At 40.4% G+C, this 27001-nt stretch overlaps 2 protein-coding genes across 2 annotated transcripts; one reads left to right on the top strand and one right to left on the bottom strand.

Annotated features, from left to right (window-relative positions):
- Nucleotides 1-746: 746 nt before the first annotated feature.
- TAT (tyrosine aminotransferase) lies at nt 747-12999 on the bottom strand. The gene is made up of 12 exons (XM_027620062.1): nt 12877-12999; nt 12024-12270; nt 11765-11869; nt 8419-8486; nt 6956-7114; nt 6413-6551; nt 5942-5994; nt 4838-4990; nt 4100-4228; nt 3677-3760; nt 2840-2938; nt 747-1936 (listed from the first exon to the last, which is right to left on the bottom strand). The coding sequence occupies exons 2-12, from the start codon at nt 12256-12258 to the stop codon at nt 1796-1798; spliced, it is 1365 nt and encodes a 454-aa protein (XP_027475863.1). The 5' UTR covers nt 12259-12270; nt 12877-12999; the 3' UTR covers nt 747-1795.
- Nucleotides 13000-26281: 13282 nt separating this feature from the next.
- Nucleotides 26282-26519, top strand: LOC113935928 (metallothionein-1-like). The gene has a single exon (XM_035725064.1). The coding sequence runs from the start codon at nt 26317-26319 to the stop codon at nt 26500-26502; it is 186 nt and encodes a 61-aa protein (XP_035580957.1). The 5' UTR covers nt 26282-26316; the 3' UTR covers nt 26503-26519.
- Nucleotides 26520-27001: the final 482 nt, after the last annotated feature.

Here is a 27001-nt window from a genome sequence, read left to right on the forward strand (position 1 = left end):
GGCACTTTCGGAAAATTATTGGCATTGGTGGCATACAGGAAACAAATCTTTATCATCTCAATTGTTGTATGTTCCCTTTGGATTTGCCAAAGAAAATTAAAAGGTAAATTTTAGTGGGAACTCACTAAATATGGATATTTGATGTTTATTTTTGTAAAGGAAATTAACTGGGTGTGACTGGCAGGGTTGAGACCTGAAGTTCCTCTTCTAGATAAGGAAAATTTCTTTTAGTGAGTAATCTCCAGACTGATTATAGTATACTCCTGGCCCCCAACCTTGCAAGATAACTTCATGCTTCCTCCTCTAAGGGAAGTCATGAGAAAAAAAACTAGTCAGCTGGGCTTAAGAGGATTTGTAGGCAAAAGGCCCATAATGAAAGATGTCTGATCTCTCTCATTCCCTGGGTCAACTGAACCCCTTCAGTTTCATTCACCACTGAGTGGTTAGTGGATCTAGAGCATAGGAATTTGGGACCAGAGATTGGGAGTCCCCACAAGTGGAAAGTGTGAAGTCAAATGCCAGAGGTTTGTAATGTTGCTTCTTAGTTTGCCTTGTTTGTAAGTAGGAAGCCAGAAGCTGAACTCCCAAATAAGATGTTTTAGGAATAGTGTTTAAGTAACTTTAAATGTCAGTACACGGACAAAGAAATAAATGAAGCCTAGTGGGTAATGCATCAATCAGACTAAACAGTGAACAGCACCTGGAAATAGGAATTCCCCACAGAGGAGAAAAACCACATTACAGAAGAGCATACTTAGTAAAATTTATTTTTTTTAAAAAAAGAAAAATAATTTATGCCCTTGGCAAAATAAAGGATCTTGTCAATATAAATGTTCCTTAGAAAACATATGAAAAGATAATATAATATATATATCAATAAATCAATATCAACCTTACAGCAAAAGCAATGATTCCATAAAAATGATAAGTGAGGATATTTCTGGCCCTTACACCACAGTATTTCTGGAAGGTCCTAGGATTCCTCCTTTTTTTTTTTTTTAAGTTATAGATGTGCCCTTCTTTTAAGAAACCCTGATGTACACATATCTAAATTTAGAAAGTCCATTGATTACCTTTACAATCAGTAATTCTATTTATTTATGTGTGTATGTAATCTCTGTGCCCAATGTGGGGCTCAAACTCATGACCCCAAGATCAAGAGCCACATGCTCTACCAACTGAGCCAGCCAGGCGCCCCATACAATCAATAATTCTTTAAAAAAAAAATCAACAAGAAGGTTTCTATAAGGGATCCTTCAAATTAGCAAATTTTCCTAATGTGTTTAAAATATACTTAACCAAATATATGTGTCCCCAACTTCTTTCGTTATAGTTCTGTTGCATAAAGCAAGGTATACCTGAAGTGAAGCAATAACAGAGTTGGGCCTCAGACCTGACTGGAGAGAGTGTACTCTTACTTACAGTATGAGGAAATGTTTGGGGGCACAAATTCAATCTTTTGTTCCTCTCATCATGAGCTTTTACTTTTTTTGTCTCTACCACTTTCTGGTAAATTTTGCTCACCTAGTACTCTCAGAAAAAAAGGAGGAAGTCATATAGGAGGGGGCGGATTCATGAATTAGTGAGTCACTCCAGCAGAGCAGAGTGAGAGGAGAATCTGGGATGCAGAGTGTGTATGTGGACATAGTTGGGGGAAAGCAGGAGCAATTCTGAACCCTTGACATGCTTTTGAGGCCCCTCTCCCAGTAGGGGCACCTGATTCCTCTTGAGGAACAGCAAGGCCCAGTCCAGCCCTCCCCGGATGGGACTCATGCTCAAGAGAATGGACTTGGGCCTATTTGTCACACTCTTCCTGGCTCCCTTCAGCACAATGGTAGTGCAGCTCACAGAACTCCTGGATCCGGCTACAGGCCTCCAGCATCATCACTTTGGGGACTGTGATTACCACTCGGAAGAAATTCGGGTACTCGAAGCACTGCAAAAATAAGCGTCTGTTATTTTTGTAGCAGTTGAATCTGGTATTAACCCACCCTAAAATGACCAGGGTCCCGATCAGCAAGAAGCAGTGATGTCATTTACTCAGAGCTATCGGTTCGCTCAGTTCCGCTGTGGAAGGTGAAATGAAATGGGATCACTTATGTCAGGAGGTTTTAAAATGGACCCAGGAGGTCATTAAGGAGATGGACCTTATGCACCTCTTTACCGGTGAATCCGTGAATTTTTGAACTGGGCTAAACCACGAATCTTAAAAGGACTCAACCAGAGTCCTCAGTTACTCCTTACTGCAACTTGCTATAGTAAGAGTCTTTGTTCAGTGATAGCTTGAGTAACCAATTATATTCAGCCTAGATTAGTTTTCTGCCACCAGTCAATTAAAATTCTTTATAAACAATATATACAAACATTCCATTTTGTCTTTAAAAACCCTTGACTTTTGTTCTGGGGGGATGGGACGGGTAGGGGGTGGGAGGATACTATTTGGGTTGCTGCCTAAATCTGTGTTCCCCAAATTGCAATTCTGAGACACCAAATAAATGTTTTTGTTTTATTTTAGCTCTGCTTCTTCTCTGAGTTGACACCATCATTGGGGTGCTAAGTCTAGAAACAGTTAATTCATCTTAAAAGGGACTTGTGTGACAAGCTTGTTTCCCCTCACCTAAAATGTTCAGCCACAACTTTTCTTCCCAGTACAGATGGGATAATGATGGGGGAGAAACAAATTTTAAATCAAGGCCATGAGACACATCAGTTTAAATTTTATCAAATGAGAATACACATTGTTGGGGGAGGAAAAAATCAGGTTAAGGACCAACTCAGGGAGAGCTCCTAAGGCTCTAGAAACAGTTGAGAACGTCCTGAGAGAGACATAAGCACTCACCGTTGCTGGGAGGCAGTGGACTGATTGCTCAGCAACTAACCGCTCTGTGAATTCCACATCATTCTCAAATTCTGGGAAATGTTCCATCTCAATTCCAACCTACACCAATAACAGGGAGAGGCAAACTTATCAGAAGGAGGGAAAACAGGCCGACTTCCTATGCTAGAAATTAAGGTAGGGTGGCTCTATAAAATATCTTGGAACTCTACTACTGATAACTAAGAGTTCTAACACTTAGGTGCTCATGGAATTTTTCATAGGGAAGAGAGGATATATTTATATGAATATTTTAGTTTTTTGAAGCGTTCCTTCCTGGACAATGATAAATGAGAGCTGCAAACAGAATGCCAGTGTTTCTCTAAAAAGGCAATATAAGCATTATGGGCCAGGAAATTCTTAATTGCATGGAACAATCCCACCCATTGCAAGAGATTTTAGTATCCCCAGTCCACAAAATGCCAAGAGCATCCCCCCACACCTGCCCCAAGTCATTCTGCAAACAAACAAAATTCCCATATATTCCCAAACACCCCTAGGGAACCAGTATCAGTCCTAGTTGAGAAGTGCAATGGTGTGGAAAGCCTCTTATTTGTGTCTTATATCTTCCCTGTATCTATAAATAAAACAATTTTCTGAACCAAGAAATTAAGTCATTTTAAAAGGGGTTTTTTTGTTTGTTTTTTTTTCAACACTGAGGTTAAATCATGTTATTGAGGCAATTCAGAACAAGGGGATTCCTAAAATGACTGGCCCAGAAGCTTAGTTGGTTGTCTTTGTGAGTGCTGCAGACTGGCTTCTGCTTGCCCTACAGCAAATGCCTGCCACCCACACACTTACCATGAGGTACATGGCCCCAGAAGGACGGACTGGCTGGAGTCCAGGGATGGCAGCCAATGCCCCATAGCAAAGATCAGCATTGGACTATAAGAGGAGGAAGAAAGATGTCAAGGATCAAAATTTAAGTGAAAGAAAACCAAGTCATTAAAAGTAGAGCCCACACCAAAGGCAGGGAACCTACGTTTGCTCTGCTGGCATAAGGAGTCAACAAGAAAAAGTCCAGTCCCTGGAAGCTTTTGGCCCAGGAGCCGAGTAAAGTGCCAGAAATGAGATAAATGTCAGGGTGGATGGTTACACTAATGCCACCTCCTGATTTGGAAGCCCTGTAATGGGACATTGCTCCAGAAATGAGGACCCATTATTCCTAATTCCCCTGGTGGCTTTCCCTGACTGCCAGAGTGGAAGGCCACGGGCTGCCCTTACCTTCAGGAAGCTCAGAGTGTTGTGGTAGAACTCCTGAGGGGTGCGATGCAGGATGCTTTTCAGAGCTCCCTGGACGATGGTGCAGGGCCCCAGGATCCGCTGACTCAGCTTCACCAGCCCATCTCGGATCTAAAGTGCCCCGGCAAACATATTACTTAGCCTTCCTTAAGTGTTCCAGCTTTGGGGATGCTTGTTCTGACCATTCTTTTCATCAGGTTTTTAATCTCTGGGGAAGTGATGACGCCTAGTGGCATTCTTGGATCAGACCGCTTGGGTTTCAGCCCAGCTCTGTCACACGCCTCCTGTGTGACTCTGGGCAAGTTATACAACATCTCAGTGCCTCATTTGTCTCACCCGTAAAATGTAGATAATACTAACCCTGGCCTCATTGGGTTGTTGGGAGGATTAAGTTAAAATAACGTATTTTGAACGCTGGCACATCGTAAGCCTGCAAACAATATCAGGTGTCATTAGAGCTATTGTTTCCTTTTTTTTGCAGTCCCAAAATCAGAAGCAGATGGAACTTCTTCACAGAGCCAGGTACAGGAAAACTGAGTTTTGGAGAGGAACAACTAGTACCATCTTACAGGCATCTTTCCAGGCACCCAGAAACTACAGGGCCAAGAAGAAGGAAAAAACAACACTAGAGCAAAAATCACCTCCTAACCACTGGGCATGCAAAGTAAATACATGTACGTATACTAAATTAGACATACCGTTTCACCACATTGTTCTTACCTCGTTGCCAAAAATGTCTCTTCGATCATGGATGAGGATCCAGCCCAACCTCCAGCCAGGAACCAGCCAGCGCTTGGCCAGCCCTCCACAGGACAGGATGGGGACGTTGCTGCTGAGGGTGGCCAGAGGCTCAAATTTGGAATCCGAAAACACCTGAGGAGAGGAGATGCTTGTTAGAGTTGTCTTCTGGCTTATTTTCCTCCAAATCCCGTCTCCCGCCCTTTACCTTGTGTAACTAGGGAAAGGGCCTTGGATTTCTGGGCTCATCCTACCCCAAAGCATGATTGGGAGCCCAAGAGGCTTCGAAGGAGCCTATCCCAAGATATTTAATCTGGTGTCTGGTCTGGATTAAAGGAAGCCTACAATGAGGACACTGATCCTGGCCTAGGAATACGTATAACCCAATGAAGCTCTAGGGAATGCATGCCTGTTGGAATTAGAGATCTAAAAATAAAACAGGAGCCCACAACCCTTTGTCTGAAATTCCGGGGCCTGTATTTAAATGTTGCAGAATGCAGAATTGTTTGGATTTTGGAGAAGTTACGTAGCACATGTATCATGTATTACATAACACCAGGACAGTCTCAGACAGCACTCCTAATCAAGCATATTAACATTTCTGTCCTTTTCCTTACCTTTTTGACAAATATATAGATCTGTGAGATATATAAAAAAAATCTGCAAATATCTTTATATCAGGTCAAGTCAGGTTTTTCCACCAAATGAATTTCAAAAATCTTCAGATTTTCATAGCTTTTTGGACTTTGGGAAACTGGCTAAGGTGTCGTAGATCTATATGTATGTTTTTTAAGGAGGGGGAGAGGGAGAGAGAGAATCTTAAGCAGGCTCTACACTCAGTGCAAAGTCCGACATGGGACTCGATCTCACAACCCTGAGATCACGACTGAGCTAAAATCAAGAGTTGGATGCTTAACCGACCGAGCCAGGCACCCCGATCTATTTATTTAGAGTGCAGGGATACTGATTTGCTGTACTGAAATGATTAGGAATTACTTCTGGTTATTCTAGATGCCACCTCTAAAGGGCCCATGAAATAATTTGGAAAGGAGATTATTATAGTGATATATCCTGCCCAAGACTTACCATGTCTCCATAGATCTCATCAGCCAAGATGGGGACACACTGCCTTGCAGCCACTGAAAATAAGAGAAACAGGCTCAAATCATTTTTAATGTGAATTGCCTTAGCAATTATTATTCACCTGGACTTATTTTCCTTTGCATTTCATGTTTGTGTGTTTTGTTTTCCTCTTTTAGAACTATATATTCTTCCTACACCCTTCCAGGGTACAGAGCCTAAATCTGCCATTTAATCAACTGGATATTTCAAACCCTCTCTTCCACATATGGAAATGGTGCAGAGGCAAGTGCTGCCTTTTTCGCCTTGCAGGCAAGTCCTACTGTTCCTGTAGCATACTATTCACTGGAGACCCCCGTGGAGTTCCCCCATTTCCATCCTCAGCTTGGAACTGACTCTTTCCTCATTCCAGGAAACAGATAAAGGATTCCATCCCCGTATCTGCTCCTTTGGTCAAATGAACTCTGATGGACTTACCAGCCAGAATTTTCTGGAGATGACTTTTACTGAACACTGACCCACAGGGGTTTGATGGATTATTAACAATGAGACAAGCCGTCTTTTCATCAATCAGAGATTCCAATTGTTTCAAGTCAATTTCCCAAGACTTCTCTGGCTGGGGAGGAAGAAAGGGTGAGACTAAGATGATTCTGAAAAATTTAGGGGGAACACTCACCTAACAGTGTCTTCTAAATAATAAAATGTGTTTGTGGCCTCTGCCACCCACTTCCAGATCTTTCTGTGCTAAGATAATGGTCATATATTATTGCGACATAATAATTGAGCCCTGGGCGCCTGGGTGGCTCAGTCGTTAAGCATCTGCCTTCGGCTCAGGTCATGATCCCAGGGCCCTGGGATCGAGCCCCGCATCGGGCTCCCCGCTCCAGGGGAAGCCTGCTTCTCCCTCTCCCACTCCCCCTGCTTGTGTACCCTCTATCGCTGCGTCTCTCTCTGTCAAATAAATAAAATCTTATAAAAAAATAATTGAGCCCTTGAGTCTAAAATTAAAAAGTTGTTTACCAATAAATTGTAGAGTTTGACCTCAATTCCCATCGATTCAGCCAATGTCCTATAGAGAGAGAAACCAGGTCTCGGAACTAGGATGTTTTGTCCTGGGTTGGCCAACACAGCTAAACAAAGTTCAATAGCCTGACTGCAGCCACTAGTCAGAATGACATCCTGTAAAGAAAGAAAAGGCTCACTTTGTTAGGGGTTCCAACAGCAGCAAGAGAAAAGAGATTATCAGATGGGTGAGTGGGGAGCAATAATGAACTTACTTTTTCAAGTTCTAAGTAAAGTAGTAAGGACTGTATGCACTAAGCCAAAATTGAAAGAAATTAATGTTCGTGTATATCCATATCTAAACGTTGAAAATGTTGACTACTTAAAAGACGTAAATTACTTGGGGCACCTGGGTGGCTCAGTCGGATAAGCATCCGGCTCCTGATTTTGGCTTTGACCATGGTCTCAGGGTCATGGGATCAAGCCCCGCAACAGGCTCCACGCTCAGCAGGGAGTCTGCTTGAGATTCACTCTCTCCCTCTTCCTCTGCCCTTCCCTGTTCTTCCTCTCTCTCTCTCTAAACTAAATAAATAAATCTTTTTTTAAAAAAGAAGTAAATCACTTTAAAAAGGATATGGCAGCTGTGACTCAGCAGACTTCCATGAGAGATCATTTTGACCTTGGACTTTTTCACGTGGTTATTTATTTATTTTTGACAATAAATTTGAGGCCTGACTCTTCTCTGAAATATAGACCGAAGGCACCCCCTATGTTAAGAAATATCAACCACACACAGTAGACAATAGAGGGAGAGGGGCATTTACACTTGGCACTGCCATCAATTCGGTATGCCATAGTACCTCAATCTTCCCAACTGAATGAACTTCAGGTGAGTGAGGGAAGCTGCAAATTTAAGAAAAGTTCCTTCTGGTAAAATAAAAAATGTTACTTATTTGCTTTATGAATTATTGTTTTTTAATAATCTTTTGCAAAGAATCAAATATAGGGGGGCATCTGAGTCCTTTGAGCCTCCTTAAGACAAGACATCACATAAATTGTACGCAACGTCCTCCTCATACTGTAATGACATTAAATATAATCATGGATTAGGGGATGCCTGGGTGGCTCAGTCAGTTAAGCATCTGCCTTCAGCTCAGGTCATGATCCCAGCCAGGGTCCTGGGATGGAGTCCTGCATCGGGCTCCTTGCTCAGCGGGGAGCCTGCTTCTCCCTCTACCTCTGCAGCAACCCCTGCTTGTGCTCTCTCTCTCTCTAACAAATAAATAAATAAAATCTTTAAATATATATATAAAATCATGGATTAGTGGCCTCACTATATGAGAAGTCCTCAAATTGCCCAAGGGCAATTCTCCACACCTTTTGTTCCCCCTGCAAACCGTATTCCTTGTGGGACAGAAACAAGGAAAAAAGTACAGATTGCCCAATACCGCTTCAGAGCTGATACATTGTCTAAGGCTTACCTTAGCTTCCAGGGGTGCCTCGGGCCGGTGGTAGTAAGAAGCAATCTCCTCCCGACTGGATAAGTAGCCTGAAAGAGTAGAAGGGAGAAGCTGACCACTATGCTCTAGAGTTAAGAGTGCTTCCAGCTACTTTCTGCTCCTGCTTAGAGCACGTGCTATTCAGGTTAGCTCTCAGCCACCATAGAGCAAAGACATTGACTTGATGTTTCACATTTTTTTTTTTTTAAGATTTCATTTATTTGACAGAGAGAGACACAGCAAGAGAGGGAACCCAAGCAGGGGGAGTGGAAGAGGAAGAAGAAGCAGGCTTCCCACAGAGCAGGGAGCCCAACATGGGGCCTGATCCCAGGACCCTGGGATCATGACCGGAGCTGAAGGCAGATGCTTAACGACTGAGCCACCCAGGCGCCCCGATGTTTTACATTTTTATAATAAGCTCAAATGTATGGGGGCGGCTGGGTGGCTCAGTCAGTTAAGCGTCTGCCTTCAGCTCTGGTCATGATCCCAGGGTACTGGGATTGAGCCCTGAGGCGGGTTCCCTGCTCAGTGGGGAGCCTGCTTCTCCCTCTCCCTCTGCCTTGCTCATGCTCTCTCTCTCTGTCTGTCTAATAAAAAAATAAAATCTTAAAAAAAAATAAGCTCAAATGTATGAATAATAAGGAGAATTCTCCAAACCATAAAATACTCTGCAGCATCTTGGTTACTGTGATTATGTTTTATTTTTCATAAAAAAAAAAACAAAACAGGATTTAGATTATTCCTAAATCCCTTCCAGGGACTATGTTTTTTGAAAAGTTACAATCAATGCATTCAATACATTAGGTCCCTTTTAAGTTTTTTAGATCATATGATATACCTATTAGTGGTTTTGCACAATTTTTTTCTTTTAAATTCTATTCTTGGACAATATTTCCAAATGTTGACTTATAAACTTGGAGTAGAGTTAGCAGCATACAAATTATGTTTTGCAAAATTGTTTGCCAAAAAGATTCCATTCAATCAGAAAGTCCAGATACAATATTTCATAATGTTCCACTTAATAAAGATAGATGTCTTGAACTTATATAAATCAGCACTTCCTTAATTATTCATAAGGAAGAGCATTTTCCTAGATATATATTATGATCTGTATTTCTTTTGGCATGAAATGTTCATATCCTTTGAATATTTGTCACATGGAGAATTGGTTCTGGTTTTTCAGATTGAATCAGTTCCCTAATACTTTGGGTATAAAAGTTATAAACTTGTTTTAATGAGATAAAACCTCATTTTTGGTCTTACTTTGTTTTTATTTTTGTTGTATGAAACTTTATAAAGTATAAACAATCAACCTAAAAGTTATGTCCCTCAGATCTCTCTGAAGTGTTTTTAAAATTCTATTTTAGTGGAGCGCCTGGGTGGCTCAGTCGGTTAACCCTCTGCCTTTGGCTCAGATCATGATCCCAGGGTCTGAGAATTGAGTCCCATATTGGGCTCTCTGCTCAGCGGGGAGCCTGCTTCTCCCTCTCCCTCTGCCTGCCACTCCCCTGCTTGTGCTCTCTCTGTCAAATAAATAAAAATAAAATCTTCTAAAAAATTCTATTTTAGGGGCACCTGGGTGGTTCAGTCATTAAGCGTCTGCCTTTGGCTCAGGTCAGGATCCCAGGGTCCTGGGATAGAGCCCCACATCGGGCTCCCTGCTCAACGGGAAGCCTGCTTCTCCCTCTCCCACTCCCCCTGCTTGTGTTCCCTCTCTCACTGTGTCTCTCTCTGTCAAATAAATAAATAAATCTTTAATAAATAAAAAAATAAATAAATAAAATTCTATTTTAGCACGAAACTGGATTTGTATTCTACATTAAAAATATGTTGTTATGTCTTGCCTTTGTGACAACATGGATGAACCTAGAGGGTACTAGGTTAAGTGAAATAAGTCAGACTGAGAAAGACAAATTCACTTCCATGTGAAATCTAAAAAACAAACAAATGAACAAACAAAAAAATCAAAATCAGACCTACAGATACAGAGAACAAACTGATGGCTGCCAGGGGTAGGTGGGTAGGAGGAAGGGCAAAAATGGGTGAATGGGACGGGGAGATACACCTTCTACTTGTGGAATGAGTAAGTCACAAGAATAAAAGTCACAGCACAGGGAATACAGTCAATGATACTGTACTAGCGTCCTTTGCTGACAGATGGTAGCTACACTTGCGCTGAGCACAATAACATACAGAGATGTTGAATTACTACATTGAACACCTGGAACTAAAGTAACATTGTGTGTTGGGAGCCTGGGTGGCTCAGTTGGTTAAGCGACTGCCTTTGGCTCAGGTCATGATCCTGGAGTCTCAGGATCGAGTCCCGCATCGGGCTCCCTGCTCGGCAGGGAGTCTGCTTCTCCCTCTGACCCTCTTCCCTCTCGTGCTCTCTATCTCTCATTCTCTCTCTCTCAAATAAATAAATAAAAATCTTTAAAGTAACATTGTGTGTCAACTATATTCAAATAAAAAAATGAAAATAATTAAAAAAATAAAAGAATATGTTGCTAGGTGCACATTACAGACAGATGTGCAACACATTGAAATAAAGTCAAAAGATCCCTGATTTTATTAAAATGTTTAATGTGGAAATGTTTAATAGATGGAGACAGTTAAACCTAAGTAAGAATAGGGATGGGCAAAATGGGTGAAGGGGTCAACTGGTGATGGATGGTAACCAGACTTGGGGTGGTGATCACTTTGTAGTGTATACAGTTGTCATATTATACAGCTGTACATCTGAAACTTGTATTTTAAAAACACCTAAATAAGAATAATTTCTTTCTGTCAGAAACAACCTTCTACTCTTCAGTAGGACGCCCCCTTCCTTATATTCTAGTTTGTTTTTATCTCTTTCATCTGAAACAGTTACAACTGCATTTGAATGTGCTCAGAACCCTAGTTAAAATAACCGTCGAATGTATGGAGAAGGGAAAATAAAGCCAAGAAGCTATTTACATGGTGCAGTAAGTAAAATAATTTAGGACCTAGAGGGCTCAGTAAACAAGCAGCTGCAACCAAACTCAAGGCCTTCCTACTAGAATTAGCAATGATAGGATAGGAGTGCTATCTGAAAAAGAAGTATGTGAATGGGCGCTTAGAAAGGAGGGGTCAGCGTGCTAAAGGAAGCCAGGAAAGAAGCTGGACCTTGGTGGCTGTGTTTAAGCATTCTGAGACCTCCTTCCCCAAATCCAAATGACCATTTTGTTTTAGCCTCTCCTTAGGAACTATGCATCAATGAAGCAAGGAGAACCGCTAGAAATTTATTCCTAATAGAAGAGCACTAAAGATTTGGAAGCCACCAGATAGAGTCTCAGGAGAAGCTTACCAATGGAGGGAGCATAGCCGTTATACTTCCCCGAGTCCAGAGCATCTTTCATGGCTTGGGTAATTTCAGGGTCTGTAGGCAGGTTTCCAAACACAGTGGGGTCCCCTTTTCATGGGAGAAAAAAAAAGGAGCCACCAAGATGTTACTCTTCCATGCCCAGTGCTCAGACTCCCCCTCTACTCTCATCTTCTCCAACCAGCCGTGAGAATGGGGGTAAGAGCAACAATGGTCGCCCCTCACCAGAGTGTCCCCAACTCACCAATTGACAGAGCAATCATGGTTTTGTCTGGATTTGGCTTCACCTTCATGCTGTCCACAATGGCCCGGATAGGATTGAAAGTTTTGTTGGACATGTCTGAAGGCTTCACTGACCATCTGGCCTTCCTGCCTTTCATTTTTCCCAACAAGGAGCTTCTCCCACCAATGTTGACATGCACATCCAGAACGGAGGGGAGGTTGCTGTTGCTGCTCATCTGAATCACATATGGGTCCATCACTAGCGGAGCCTATGGAGAAAAGGAGGTCCTTGTGACTCTAAGAGCAGAGCACCATTCTGGGGGGCCATATTTGGACCTACACATCAGGGTGATTTCACTAGGCATCTCTTCCCAAACTGCCTTGTTTTGCTACATTTCTCATGCTTTCTTGTGAATGAGGGGAGTTTTAAGACCTTTTACTGAGATAGAAAATAAAGCAAGAACCCACTGCATAACGTTAGCAAAGGCCATTCCATGGACTACTTATCTGCTGTGAGATTTGCTGTGTGCAACCCTAATGCCCATAAAAGTTTAACTGCTCTCAGTGCAACCAAGGGGCGATGACATGAAAACCGTGAAACCGTCAAAGACTATGTGTTGCCTCCTTTCCATGCAAAGCCTACCCAAGAGTCTTCCTAATGCTTCAACAGACTCTGTCTTGCCCTCTGCAAAGAAGAACCAGGAAAAACCATTCCACGTGGTTAGAAATTTAGTGTTAATCTTGTCATTAGCAAAAATAAAGCCCTATCCCATAAGTATCTTACTGCCCTGTGGAAAAAGCAGTCAATACACCATAGAGAAAAAAGCATACATCCCAATTACCACCACCAGATTAGCTGAGGTTTGAGATTTTACCTTCCAACTAAAGGAGAAACAGCCTTTAAGTAGATGAACCTGGAAGCTCCCTTAGTGTTCTTCTTTCACAGGTCACAGTGACAATGGCCTTAGATGCAATTCTTGACTCCTGAAATAGTCTGCACAAATGGGCGTTGGGCTTGGAACTTTTGTGCTATTGGTTAGGGTGAGAACTCGGTAGCCAGCCCTCCCTCCCCTCCCCTCACTTTCTGCTGCTTCTCACCTCTAACCCTTCCCCCACCCCAACCACCAAATCAGGAGTTTGTCCTCACTTCAAACACCTGGAAGTCTCTGTGTTAACTCTTTCTGGACACTTTGTGAGCCGTCTGAGAGGACTGTCAGAGGGGTAGTTATGATTACAGTTGGCAATTTTTATTAAATCTCTTTTGATACAAAACAACCCAGTAACACGTTAACAATACAGAAACGTGTAAAGTAAAAAGGGAGAGTCCTTCCTTGCCCCTTGCTCTCTATACACTCTATTCTTGCTCCCAGGGTAGGTAGTGGTAACCATTTGGCCATTTCTATCCATTCACCAAGATGGATTAATAGGTAGGTAGGTAGATAGATGATAAATACATAGATAAATCCAAGATAGATACATAGATACATAATTTCATAGGTTTTCAAAACACTGAAGGGATCAGGCTTACAGTTTGTTCTGCAACCTGTTTATTTACTTCCTACATCTTGCCCTCCTTTCCCAGGTCCATGAGATTCTACTTCAGTCACAACAAACCAGGCAGTTGAAGCAAATTAAGTTCCACTCCACAAATACCTTAAATGACAGTAGGGTCTTCAAGGCAATTAAAACCTGGGCAATGTCATCTTGTCCTGTGAATTCTCCTTCATTTACCTGGTATGGAGTTATTGGGAGAATAAGATGTCAGGTGAGGTCTAAACAAAACAACTTCCCTAAGCACGTACAGCGGAAATCTCAGCATTCTGGTGAGCCTATGAAAAACACCGTGCATTCAAGGGTTAAGAGAAGCCTCGGGGACTCTGTGGCTCAGTTCCTATCTGTTTATTTATTGGAAGACAAAGAGTGGTTACATAAGTTCTTTCTTCTCCATTTACTTTTGGGTAATTCAAGTCTCCGGTGGGGTTGAATACCCTTTTATTTTTCTGGACCTTTCATCTCTTCGTGCTTTGAAGAACTTATCTAACACATTCCCTTCCCCACTCCAAAGAAGCAAGCATTCACCACCTCGTGTTACCAGGTGAGTAGCAGAAGCACAAGGCAAGGACAGGAAGCCAGCCAGGTCAAAGAGAATTTAAGTTCTAAAGCTGGAAGCAGGGCACCCTGAGCTCAATACCCAGGACTGCTCTGTTTCAAAATGCAAGCACACAGCCCTGTCCTTACAATATCCAAAGACACAAAGAAGGAAAGGACTGTCAGTTCTGCCGTTTAGCACCTTATAGCAAAAGGCAAATGGCTTCTTTGTTTTACCAAATGGCGGTTAAACATGGCACGGACAGGTGTATACTTCACAGGCCGGACAAGAGTTAGACTTTGTGTACTTGCCAACACAAGAAAATGATACTGTTACCAAAGCACACAGATTTTGTCAAGGGAGAAGACCTTTCTCTCCTAAATGCTTTTATTCTACCACCACCCCCATTTGAAATGCAATACATGTGTACCGGAGAAAATTAGAAAAAATTAAAAGCATTTATAATCCCAACAGCTCTTTTAACTCATTCGTCTTATTCTCCCCCCTACCCAAAGTTGGGAATCTTGTTCTAGATCCTTATTTTTGAAAAGTTGAGATAAAATTCACATAACAAAATATTCACTGGTTTCTTCATTTCAGAGTATAAGATTCAATGATTTCTGGTACACTCACAGCATTGTACAACCATCACCACCATCTAATTCCAAAACATTTTCTTTTCCTCTTACTTTTTCAGTAATTAAAATCCTCATATAGTAAATTCAAAGAGATGTTTATAAACTAAGCCCTGAACATTTTTCCCCATGACACCACTCCATAGAGATGGCTGCTTTAGTCATTTCTTGTTTCTCTTTAGTGTCTTGTTTCTTTCCTTTCTTTCTTTTTAGATTTTATTTATTTATTTGAGCGAGAGAGAGAGAGAGAGCACAAGCCTAGGGGAGAGGCACAGGGAGGAGAGGGTTCAGAAGCAGGCTCCCTGTTGAGCACGGAGCCTGATGTGGGGCTCAATCCCAGGATCCTGGGATCATGACCTGAGCCGAAGGCAGATGCTTAACCCACTGAGCCACTCAGGCGCCCCGTGTTTTCTGTTTCTATACAATACTTATACAGCTGGTTTTAAAGTTGTTTGAAAATTTGGTACCCATTTGTTCTGTAGGTGCACTATCCCTTACTGTAGCCCTAGTCAAAAGCAGCTACTGAGTACTTGAAATGTGGTTTGTCTAAATTGAGATATGGTGTTGGTATAAAACACACATCAGGTTTTGAAGATTTATATTAAAATAATGTAAAATATCTCATCAATAATTTTACATTGCTGACATGCTTAAATATTTTGGATATACTGGGTCAAATAAAGTACACTATTAAAATTAATTTCACCTACTTCTTTTCACATTTTAAAAGATTTCTACTAGAAAATTTGAAATTACTGTGTGGTCTGCATTCTGCTTCTATTGAATAATGTTCTTTTTTTAATAAATCATTAGACTTTTTAAAATTGTATTTGTCTTTTTATTTAAATTCAACTAGTCAAGTTATAGTACATCATTAGTTTTTGATATAATGTGCAATGATTCATTAGTTGAATAATGTTGTTCTATAGCTTGCCTTTTAAAAAATCTTAACATGTTGTCTTGACATCCTTACCATTTTCATACATGAAGATCAATTTCATTCCTTTTAATGGCTATACAGTATTCATTTAACCATTCTACTCTTGTTGGACACGGGGCAGCTTCTCATTTTTTTCTCTTATAAATAAAGCATATTGAACACAGTCATTAATAATGATTGGAAATTTTTATAAATATCCTATAATTTGGGAGATAATCACATTTCAAATACTGATAGACCTGCCAAATTGATCAGCTGATGGACTTTAGAAAGAAGAGACAATACAAATATCTCTTATTTTGACAACCTGCCACTCAAGGTTTAGACTTTCAAGGATCCCAGCTACAAATGAGACTCAGGTTCAACCCCCCCTCCCACACACCCACATAGTCTGTGGGCTTGGTGCTCTGTCCTCACCTGGAAGTTAACACAGGAGCCTTAGATTACTCAGATAATCCACTCTAGGGTAGCAGCTGTGTCAGCCCACCTAATGTCTCTGGTTTTCCGATCCTTTACATTGTTTGGCCCCTGGGGCATTCCCTTTTGTATCTTTGGAGCTCAGTCAGGCATTTTGTTATATTTTACCCAACATTTCTAGATACATACTTTTAAAGTGAACTGTAATTGACACATAATGTTACTTTAGTTTCAGGTATACAACATGGTGATTGGACAACTCTACATGTTATGCTGTGCTCACCACAAGCAGAGCTACCATCTGTCACCACAGGACACTTTTACAATATAATGGATGGTGTGTACCCTATGCTGTACCTTTCATTCCCATGACTTATTCATTCCATAACTGGAAGTCTATACCTCCCACTCCCCTTCACTTATTTTGCCCATCTTCCCATTCCCCTCTCCTCTGGCAACCATCGGTTTGTTCTCTGTACTTAACAGGTCTGATTCTGCTTTGTTTGTTCATTCATTTGATTTTTAGATTCCATGTATAAGTGAAATCATACGGTATTTTTCTTTCTCAGTGGGACTTATTTCACTAGCATAATACCCCCTAGGTCTACCCATGTCTCCCAAATGTTAAGATCTTATTTCTTTGGGCTAATATTCCATTGTGTATGTGTGTCGTGTATGTGTATCAAACCTTCTTTATCCATTCATCTATCAATGGACATGGGCAGCTACCATATCTTGGCTATTGTAAATAATGATGTAATAAACATAGGGGTGCATATATCTTTTTGAATTACTGTTTTCATCTTCTTTGTGTAAATACCTAGTAGTGGAATTACTGGATCATATTTCTATTTTTAACTTTTTGAGAAAAACTCCATACTGTGTTTTTTTTTTTAAGATTTTATTTATTTGACAGAGAGAGACATAGCAAGAGCAGGAACACAAGGAGGGGGAGTGGGAGAGGGAGAAGCAGGCTTCCTGCAGAGCAGGGAGCCCCACGTGGGACTCCATCCCAGGATCCCAGGATCATGACCTGAGCCAAAGGCAGACGCTTAATGACTGAGCCACCCAGGCGCCCTCCATGCTGTTTTCCACAGTGGCTGCACCAATTTACATTCCCACCAACAGCGCATGAGGGTTCCTTCTTCTCCACATCCTCACCAACACTTGTCATTTCTTGCTTTTTTTTTTTTAATACTAGCCATTCTGACAAGGGTAAGGTAATATCTCATTGTAGTTCTTTGATTTGCATTTCCCTGATTAATGATGTTGAGCATTTTTCATGTGTCTGTTGGCCATCTGCATGTCTCTTTGTAAAAATGTCTATTCAGGTCATCTGCCCATTTTTCAATCAGATGATTTGGGAATTCTTTTGGTATTCAGTTGTATAAGTTCTTTATATATTGTATATCAACCTCTTATCAGATATATCATTTGCAAGTATCTTCTCCTATTCAGTAGGTTGCCTTTTCATTTTGTTGATGGTTTCCTTCACTGGGCAAAAGCTTTTTATTTCAGTGTAGCCCCAATAGTTTATTTTTGCTTTTGTTTCCCTTGCCTGAGGAGACATATCTTAAAAAAATGTTTCTATGGCTGATGTCAAAGAGATTATTGCCTATGTTCTCTTCCAGGAGTTTTACAGCTTCAGGTCTCATATTTAGGTCTTTAATAGATTTTTAGTTTATTTTTGTGTATGATGTAAGAAGGTGGTCCAGTTTCAGTCTTTTATGTGTAGCTGTCTAGGTTTCCCAGCACAATTTATTAAAGAGGCTGTCTTACCCCCATTGTATATTCTTGCCTCCTTTGTCATAGATTAACCATATACGTGTGGGTTTATTTCTGGCTCTTTACTCTGTTCTATTGATCTATGTGTCTATTTCTGTGCCAGTACCATACTGTTTTGATTATTATAGCTTTGTAGTATATTTTGAAATCCAGGATTGTGATACCTCTGGTTTTGTTCTTCTTTCTCACATTGCTTTGGCTATTCGGGATCTTCTGTGGTTCCACACAAGTTTTAGAATAATTTCTTCTAGTTCTGTGAAAAATACTATTGATATTTTGATAGGGATTGCAATGAATCTGTAGATTGCTTTGGGTAGTATGGACATTTTAACAATATGAATTTTTCTTATCCATGAGCATGGTATGTCTTTCTGTTTGTATCATCTCAGTTTCTTTCATCTATGTTTTTTTTTATAAATATTCTTTTGTAGTTTTTTGTTTTTGTTTTTGTTTTTTTAAAGATTTTATTTATTTATTTGAGAGAGAGAGAATGAGAGATAGAGAGCACGAGAGGGAAGAGGGTCAGAGGGAGAAGCAGGCTCCCTGCTCAGCAGGGAGCCTGATGCGGGACTCGATCCTGGGACTCCAGGATCATGACCTGAGCCGAAGGCAGTCACTTAACCAACTGAGCCACCCAGGTGCCCTCATCTATGTTTTATAGTTTCCACAGTAGAGGTCTCTCATGTCCTTTATTAAGTTTATTCTAAGTATATTTTTTTTGGTGCAATTATAAATGGAATTATTTTCTTAATTTCTCTGCTATTTCATTATTAGTGTATAGAAATGTAAAAGATGCCTGAATATTTTGTATTTTGCAACTTTACTGAACTTATTACTTCTAATAGCTTTGTGTGTGTGTGTAATCTTAAAGAGTTTTCTATGTATACTATCATGTCATCTGCAAATAGTGATGGTTTAACTTCTTCTTTACCCATTTGGATGCCTTTCATTTATTTTTCTTGTCTGATTGCTGTGGCTAGGACTTCCAGTATTGAGTAAAAGTAGTGAGAGTGAACATCCTTGTCTTGTTCCTGAGCTTAGCGCAAAAGCTGTTTTCACCATTGAGTATGATATTAGCTGTGGGTTTTTCATATATTGCCTTTATTATGTTGAGGTATGTTCCCTCTAAACTCACTTTGTTGAAAGTTTTTATCATGAATGAATGTTGAATTTTGTCAAATGCTTTTTCTGCATCTATTGAGATGATCATGTGATTTTTATCTCTCATTTTGTTAATGTGGTATATCACACTGATTTGTGGCTATTGAGCCATCCTTTCATCTCCAGAATAAATCATGTTGAATGATCCTTTTAATGTATTGTTGCATGTGGTTTACCAATATTTTGTTGAGGATTTTTGCATCTGTGTTCATCAGGGATATTGCCCTATAGTGTTTTTGGTTTGGATTTTTCTTTTTTCCAGTGTCTTTGTCTGGTTTTGGTATCGGGGTAATGCTGGCCTCATAGAATTTATTTGGAAGCTTTCCTTCCTCTCCTATTTTTTGGAATAGTTTGAGGAGAATAGGTATTAACTCTTCTTTAAGCATTTGGTAGAATTCAACTGTGAATCCATCTGGTCCTGGACTTTGTTGGGAGTTTTATGATCACCAATTCCATTTCATTACTAGTAACTGGTCTGTTCAGATATTCTTTCTTTCTGATTCAGTTTTGGAAGATTGTGTATTTCTTTTTCTTTTTTCATTTCTTCTAGGTAATCTATAATCCAATCTGTTGGCATAGAGGTTTTAATAGTAGTCTCTTACAGTCCTTTGCATTTCTGTGGTGTCAACTGTTCTCTTTCATTTCTGATTTTATTTATTTGGGTCCTCTTTTTTTTCTTTGACGAGTCTGGCTAAAGGTTTATCAATTTTGTTTATCTTCTCAAAGAACCAGCTCTTGGTTTCATTCATCTTTTCTATTTCTATTTCTCATTTATTTCTACTCTGATCTTTATTATTTCCTTCCTTCTACTCTTTTTTCTTCTTTTTCTAGTTTTTTTAGGTATAAGGTTAGATTGTTTATTTGAAATTTTTCTTGATTCTTGAGGTAGGCCTGTATCACTATAAACTTCCCTCCTAGAACTGCTTTCACTGCATCCCAAATATTTTGGACCACTGTGTGTTCATTTTCATTTTGTCTCCCTGTATTTTTTCTTTTCCTCTTTGACTTCTTTGTTGACCCACTGGTTGTTTAGGAGTTTGTCATATATCTTCCAAATAGTTGTGTTTTTTCCAGTTTTATTCTTGTAATTGATTTCTAGTATCATACCATGATAGAAGCTTGCCATGGTTTTAATCTTCTTAAATTTATTGAGACTCATTTTGTGGTCTGATATGTGATCTATTCTGAATAATGTTCCATGTGCACTGGAAAAGAATGTACATTCTGTTGTTTTTAGATGGAATGTTTTGTATATGTCTGTTCAGTCTATCTGGTCTAATGTGTCATCAAAGACATTCTTGATTGATTTTCTGCTGAGTGATGTATCCATTGATGTAAATAGGGTTCTAGATTTGGGTTTTTTTTTTAAGATTTATTTATTTTAGAGAGTGGGGGGAGGGGCAGAGGGAGAGAGAAACCTAAATAGACTCTGTGCTCAGCATGGAACCTGACACAGGGCTCAATCCCATCACACTGAGATCAGACCTGAGCCAAAACCAAGAGTCCGATGCTCAACCGACTGTGCCACCCAGGTGCCCTAGATTTGTTGTTAAGTTGAAGTCCAGTTGGCACACAATGTTACATTAGTTTCAGATGTACAACATAGTGATTCCACAAGTCCTAGATATTTTTGTAACTGAAGATTCTCTAGGTCATTCTGACCTCAATATTGCCAGAAATGGAATTCTCTCTCCTTGTTAATTTGAAATTGTCACTTTCATTTTGTACTAAATTCCTGTATCTTTCTGAACTTTATATGGAATGTTCTATTCTAGAACAAACATTTTTACAGTTCCTGATGTGCACTGCAGCTTGCTTTCAGAAGGGCCAACTACCTCTGTATCAGTAATTGTTTGCATATCCTGGGAACTGTTTTCTAAAGAAATATGCCAAATTGACTGCCAGGTGGGAAAATAAAAATGGTTTTAAGGTGTTGCTGTTATTTCTGTCCCTTTTTATTTTGATAAGGGTGGTCACTTTTCATATATTTTTTTAGTTCTTGATGTTTTGTGAGTTATCTGCTCGTGTCCACTACCTGGCTTAGAGGGAGACTCATTTTTTCTTAGGTGAAACCTGGACCTAGGAAGTGACTGCAGGGCAACAGCACAGCTGCTCTGAGATCACCTGCCCAGCCTCCTCTGTCTCAACCAGCTGGCTCAGACTCAGGTTTACAGGTCAAAGTACAGCCAGCGGCACAGGATTTTGGTGGGTGGTCCTGCAAATAATGCAGCTGACGCAGAATCTGCAGGGTTAAGGGGGTGTGAAGGGGGCAGGGGCTGCTGTATCAGGCCATCCACATGGACATGCCCTCAGATTCAGTAGCTGACAACTGAACCTAGATCAGAAAGAAAAACAGCCAAAGCAAACAAGTTTTGGTAATACCCCTCTTCTGTAGCTCATGTTTTCTCTCAATAGAAACCTGAGGGGGAAAACAAATCAGAGGACCCATGTCTACTTAGGAAGCCTTACTGCTCCTGGGCAGTCAGGGTCCAATAAACTGGAGAAATATTCACAACAAGCTACACCAATCAGCCATAGTTATGACTTTCATTTAAAACTCAACAACTTTCATTCATTTTTTTTTCCTTAAGTATAAAACTATTATGTTTGTGGGACACCTGGGTGGCTCAGTCGGTTAAGCGTCTGACTTTGGCTCAGGTCATGATCCCAGGGTCCTGGGATCAAGTCCAGTATTGGGCTCCTTGCTCAGCGGGGAGCTTCTCCCCCTGATTGTGCTTTCTCTCTCTCTGACAAATAAATAAATAAAATCTTAAAAAAAAAAAAAAACTACTGTGTTTGCCATAGAAAAGTTTTTTTTTAAATTGTGGTAAAAAACATAACATTAAATTTACCACTTAATCATTTTCAAGTGTACAGCTTAGGAGTATTAACTATATTCACACTGCTGTGTAACAGATGTCCAGAACTTTTTCATCCTGCAAAACTGAAACTCCATAACTGTTAAACACTAATTCTCCCACCCCCTCTCCCCAGCCCTTGGCAACCACTTTTCCATTGTTGACCCTTCCACTTTCTCACAGAGAAGTATTTTTTAAATAGTTCCACCACCCAGATATAACTGTTATCCATTTTGTCCACACTTAACATTTTGAAATATTCACATTTTTTTCTAGGTGTACATCCATATCTGTGAGTCTCATTTTACATGATACTATGGACATTTTCCTAAGACTATAAAAAGTTTTGTAAACTTGCTTTACAGTGATCACCTAAAATCCTGGGTTCTTCATTTTTATATCCCTGTTTCCCAGACCCTTCCTTTCTCTGCCCATGCAGAATGGCGTAACAGCTCATGCTGACTGGGCACCTGACCCATACCAAGCACCATGTGACACACTCTACCTCCAACAAGCCATCATCCTCACATCAATCCTAGGAGTAGGGCCTATTTCATCCCCACTTTGCAGATAAAAATGAGGTCACGCGGTAGCAAGTGGTGATTTGGAATTCCAGTTGCCACGTATCTCCACATATGACTATAGAAAAAAAAATTAAAATAGGGAAAAAAATAGAAAATTAAGGAAGGCCCAGGTGGAGACAATTTTAAGAAAAGAGCGAATTAACTATGTGGATTAAGCATTGACCATTCACTTTTATTGCTTATTGCCTTCTTCATTCCTTAGTATCTTTCCACCCCAAACCATGTTCCACGATCACTCATCTACTGGGTACAGAAGAAGGCATATGTTTTAATTCCCCTAGTGGACTGTTAGCTCCCTAAAGAAGTACAAGATGGGGAGCATTCCTTCTGCTTTTCCACATCATCCTTCAAGTCTGGCATGGAGCTTTCTATTAGCCATGCTCAGTACTTATTTGCCAGTTGGCAGTAAATAGTACATAAAACAGAGAACCTGGTAAAAGGAAAAGTAAATGAGGAGAAACCAGTCTTTGTATTGTTATAGAAGGCGCAGTGAGGAATTAGGAGGGATGAGGTAGCTATTTTGGACTTGGATTACTTATAATGCCACCTTACATTTAGAGAGAGAGCTCTCTCGCATTCATTATCTCATGCAATATTTACTAACCCTCCCCCCTCCCCAAACCTGTAAGCTAGACAGAAAGAAGGCTGTCAGAACAGAGGTAAACCAGGCGCCTGGGTGGCTCAGTCGGTTAAACATCTGCTTTTGGCTCAGATCATGATCCCAGAGTCCCAGGACTGGGCCCCATATCGGGCTCCCTGCTCAGCGGGGAGTCTGCTTCTCCCTCTGTCCTTCACCCCACTTGTGCTCACTTGCTCTCTCTCTCAAATAAATAAATTTTTTTAAAAATCTAAAAAAAAGAAGAAGAAGAAGAAGAAGAAGAAGAAGAAGAAGGAGAAGAAGAAGGAGAAGAAGAAGAAAAGAAGAAGAAGAAGAAGAAGAAGAAGAAGAAGAAGAAGAAGAGGAAGAAGAGGAAGAAGAGGAAGAAGAGGAAGAAGAGGAAGAAGAGGAAGAAGAAGAAGAAGAAGAAGAAGAAGAAGAAGAAGAAGAAGAAGAAGAAGAAGAAGAAGAAGAAGAAGAAGAAGAAGAGGAAGAAGAAGAAGAAGAAGAAGAGAGGTGAACCTGGAGGGAGCTTTTGACATTTTAGTTAAACTTTTTATTTTAGAATAGTTTTAGAGGTACAGAAAAGATGTGAAGATAGTACAGAGAGTTCCCCATACCCTTCACCCAGTTTCCCTTGTTTTTAACTTCCTATGTTACCGTGATACATTTGTAGTCACAAATAAGAAATAAACATTGGTCCATTGATATTAACTAAACTCCATACTTCATTCGGACCTCACAAGTTTTCCCACTAATATCCTTTTTCTGTTGTAGGATCCCATCCAGGATCCCATGTTACATTTAGTGGCCATGTCTCCTGAATCTAATCTAATCTGTGACAGTTTCTCAGACTTTCCTTATTTTTCATGACCTTGGCACAATGAACATTCCTCAATTTGGGTCGTTCTGACATTTCTCTTATGGTTAGAAGGGAAGACCAATTGAACTATTATTAATGTTAAGGGCTCTAAAAGTTAGAAAGGAAATTAAACTGTCATCTGTTTGCTGATTGAAATGCCTGCTGGCCTTTTTTTTTTTTTTTAATGGAGTGTAGCAAATAACGTCATCCCATTTTGTTTTGTTCTTTGCATAACCATTAAGCCATGCCCCACTAACTCGGTCATTTTTCTTTTATGAGAACTTCATGTTCTTTCATTTGTGGATGGCAAGAACCTCAATCCGACTCCACTTCTTAGCATTGTTAGGAAGAGTGTCATTTGTACTTACAGAGAGAGCCACTAAGTAAATAAGCCCAGATTCTTGGGAAATAATGTGTGTTCCTCACATTCTGATGTTCAGAATAATCTAAAGTTTAAACCATGCTCCAATCCCTCAGCCTTTCTCTAGGCCACAATTACTAATTTTTTTGTAATAATACATTACTTGTTTTCAAAAATTGAAACATAATTCATATACCACAAAAGTCATCCAAGTGTATAATTCACTGGTTTTTAGTATATTCACTAGGTTGTACAATCATTGCTACTATTTAATTCTAGAACATTGTCATCACTCCAAAAGAAACCCCATACCTGGGCGACTGGGTGGCTCAGTTGGTTAAGCGACTGCCTTCGGCTCAGGTCATGATCCTGGGGTCCCTGGATCGAGTCCCGCATTGGGCTCCCTGCTCGGCAGGGAGTCTGCTTCTCCCTAGGACCCTCCCCCCTCTCATGTGCTCTCTCTCTCTCTCTCATTCTCTCTCAAATAAATAAAAATCTTAAAAAAAAATAAAAAAGAAACCCCATACCTATTAGCAGTCTCAGCCCGATTCTCACCCCCACCCCCCACTGCTGCCCCTGCCTGGCAACCAGTATCTACATTTTATCTCTATGGCTTTGCCTATTCTGGATATTTCCTATAAATGGAATCATACACTATGTGATGTTCAAGAACCCTTTTTGGAAGTCAGAAGCTGACCACAGGTTCTTTCTCTGCTGTAACAGTGCTAGTCTCTCCTGTGAAATGGTCCCTCTGAGTGAATGCCAGAAGAAAGTCACAAATGAAGGAAAAAGAAAAGCACTCCAGTAGCCCTTCAAGATAATATTTAATGACTCATTATGCTAAATTTATTTATTTTTGTGATAGTAGTGGCCATTTCTTGAGACGACCATAAAGATAACACCTTTGTCTGATGTTCTCTTTTGAAATGAGTCCTCTGGATTGGAAAGTGATTTTCTTATAAAATTACACACACATAACATACGATCCTAAGAAAAGATATCCTGTGCCTAGGAAAAGAAATAAAAACTTAGGTTCACGCAAAAACCTGTATGTGAATGTTTACAGTGGCTTTATTCCTAACTGTCAAAAACCGGGGACAGCCTAAATGTCCTTCAGTTCGTGAATGAATAAACAAATTGTGGTACATTCACCTACGGGAAGGCTACTCAGCAAAAAAAAAAAAAAAAAAAAAGGAATTTACTACCAAGACACACACATCAACATGAGTCAATCTCAAGTGCATTAGGCTCAGTGAAGGAAGCCAGACTTGAAAGGTTATATACAGGGTGATTTCATTTACAGGATATTCAGAGGCTGCAAACGGGGGACGGGACAGCTGCAGGTGGGAATTTTGGGAGGGTGAAGGAACTGCTCTACATCCTGACTGTCTGCTGGCTATATGACCGTAAGCACTTGACAAAGACTGCAGAACTCTACATCAAAAAGAGTGCAATCTACTGTTTATAAGTTGTACCTCAATTTTTTTAAGGAAGAATAATTGGTTACCGCCAAACAACCAACCAACCAACCAAAACCAAAAATACCTGTGCTGAGAAGGGTGCCATTGAATCTTGGTCCCATAGCTTGTCCTTCAAAGCAATTTTGCAGAAACGTATCACCTAGAGAGTGGTTTGTAGCTTCTTTCAGAAAGTGGAAGTGTCTTTTGTGAACAAAACATATTTTTTGCACACGGTGGCTGCAGTATTGGTTGTAGAATGTAAAATAATATGGATCATCTCAACTTCCGTATTTATTACTAGACCTCGACCAGTTTCTTTTCTCCTTTCACTTCTTTGCCGGGCGGATGTGCTCTATGGAGTCATGCACTTTGTATTAATATATTAGAAATCCACAAATCTGTCGAGTACTTGTTATACGGTTGGATAATTATAATCAAAACCTTTACTAGGGTATTGGATATATTTAGTCTTACTAGAAAATAAACAAAAACACCATGCCTCCAGCCCACAGCCGTGTCTCTCCATGTCGCCTGCTTTGGACCTCCATCCTCGACTTGACTCGAAATGGACCCCAACTGCTCCTGCTCCACCAGTGGCTCCTGCACATGTGCCGGCTCCTGCAAATGGAAGGAGTGCAAATGCACCTCCTGCAAGAAGAGCTGCTGCTCCTGCTGTCCCGCGGGCTGTGCCAAGTGTGCCCAGGGCTGCATCTGCAAAAGCGCATTGGACAAGTGCAGTTGCTGTGCCTGATGTGGGGGAGCCTGTGCCCAAAGTAAATACAGTCACGTGTACACACCTGCAGTTTTAAAACATTTTTCATACTATCCTGACCCATTTGCAATATTCCTGTTTCCATGAAGTACATGAGTTAAAATAAAAATTGTTGAATTTTATCAAACTCAACACCCAAGAACAAATAATCCAATCAAGAAATGGGCAGAAGACATGAACAGACATTTTTCCAAAGAAGACATCCAAATGGCCAACAGACACATGAAAAAGTGCTCAACATCACTTGGCATCAGGGAAATCCAAATCAAAACCTCAATGAGATACCACCTCACACCAGTCAGAATGGCTAAAATTAACAAGTCAGGAAACGACAGATGTCGGCGGGGATGTGGAGAAAGGGGAACCCGCCTACACTGTTGGTGGGAATGCAAGCTGGTGCAGCCACTCTGGGAAACAGTACGGAGGTTCCTCAAAAAGTTGAAATTAGAGCTACCGTTCGATCCAGCAATTGCACTAC

This window comes from Zalophus californianus, chromosome 17 (genome assembly GCF_009762305.2).
Source record: "Zalophus californianus isolate mZalCal1 chromosome 17, mZalCal1.pri.v2, whole genome shotgun sequence".
Lineage (NCBI taxonomy): Eukaryota > Metazoa > Chordata > Mammalia > Carnivora > Otariidae > Zalophus > Zalophus californianus.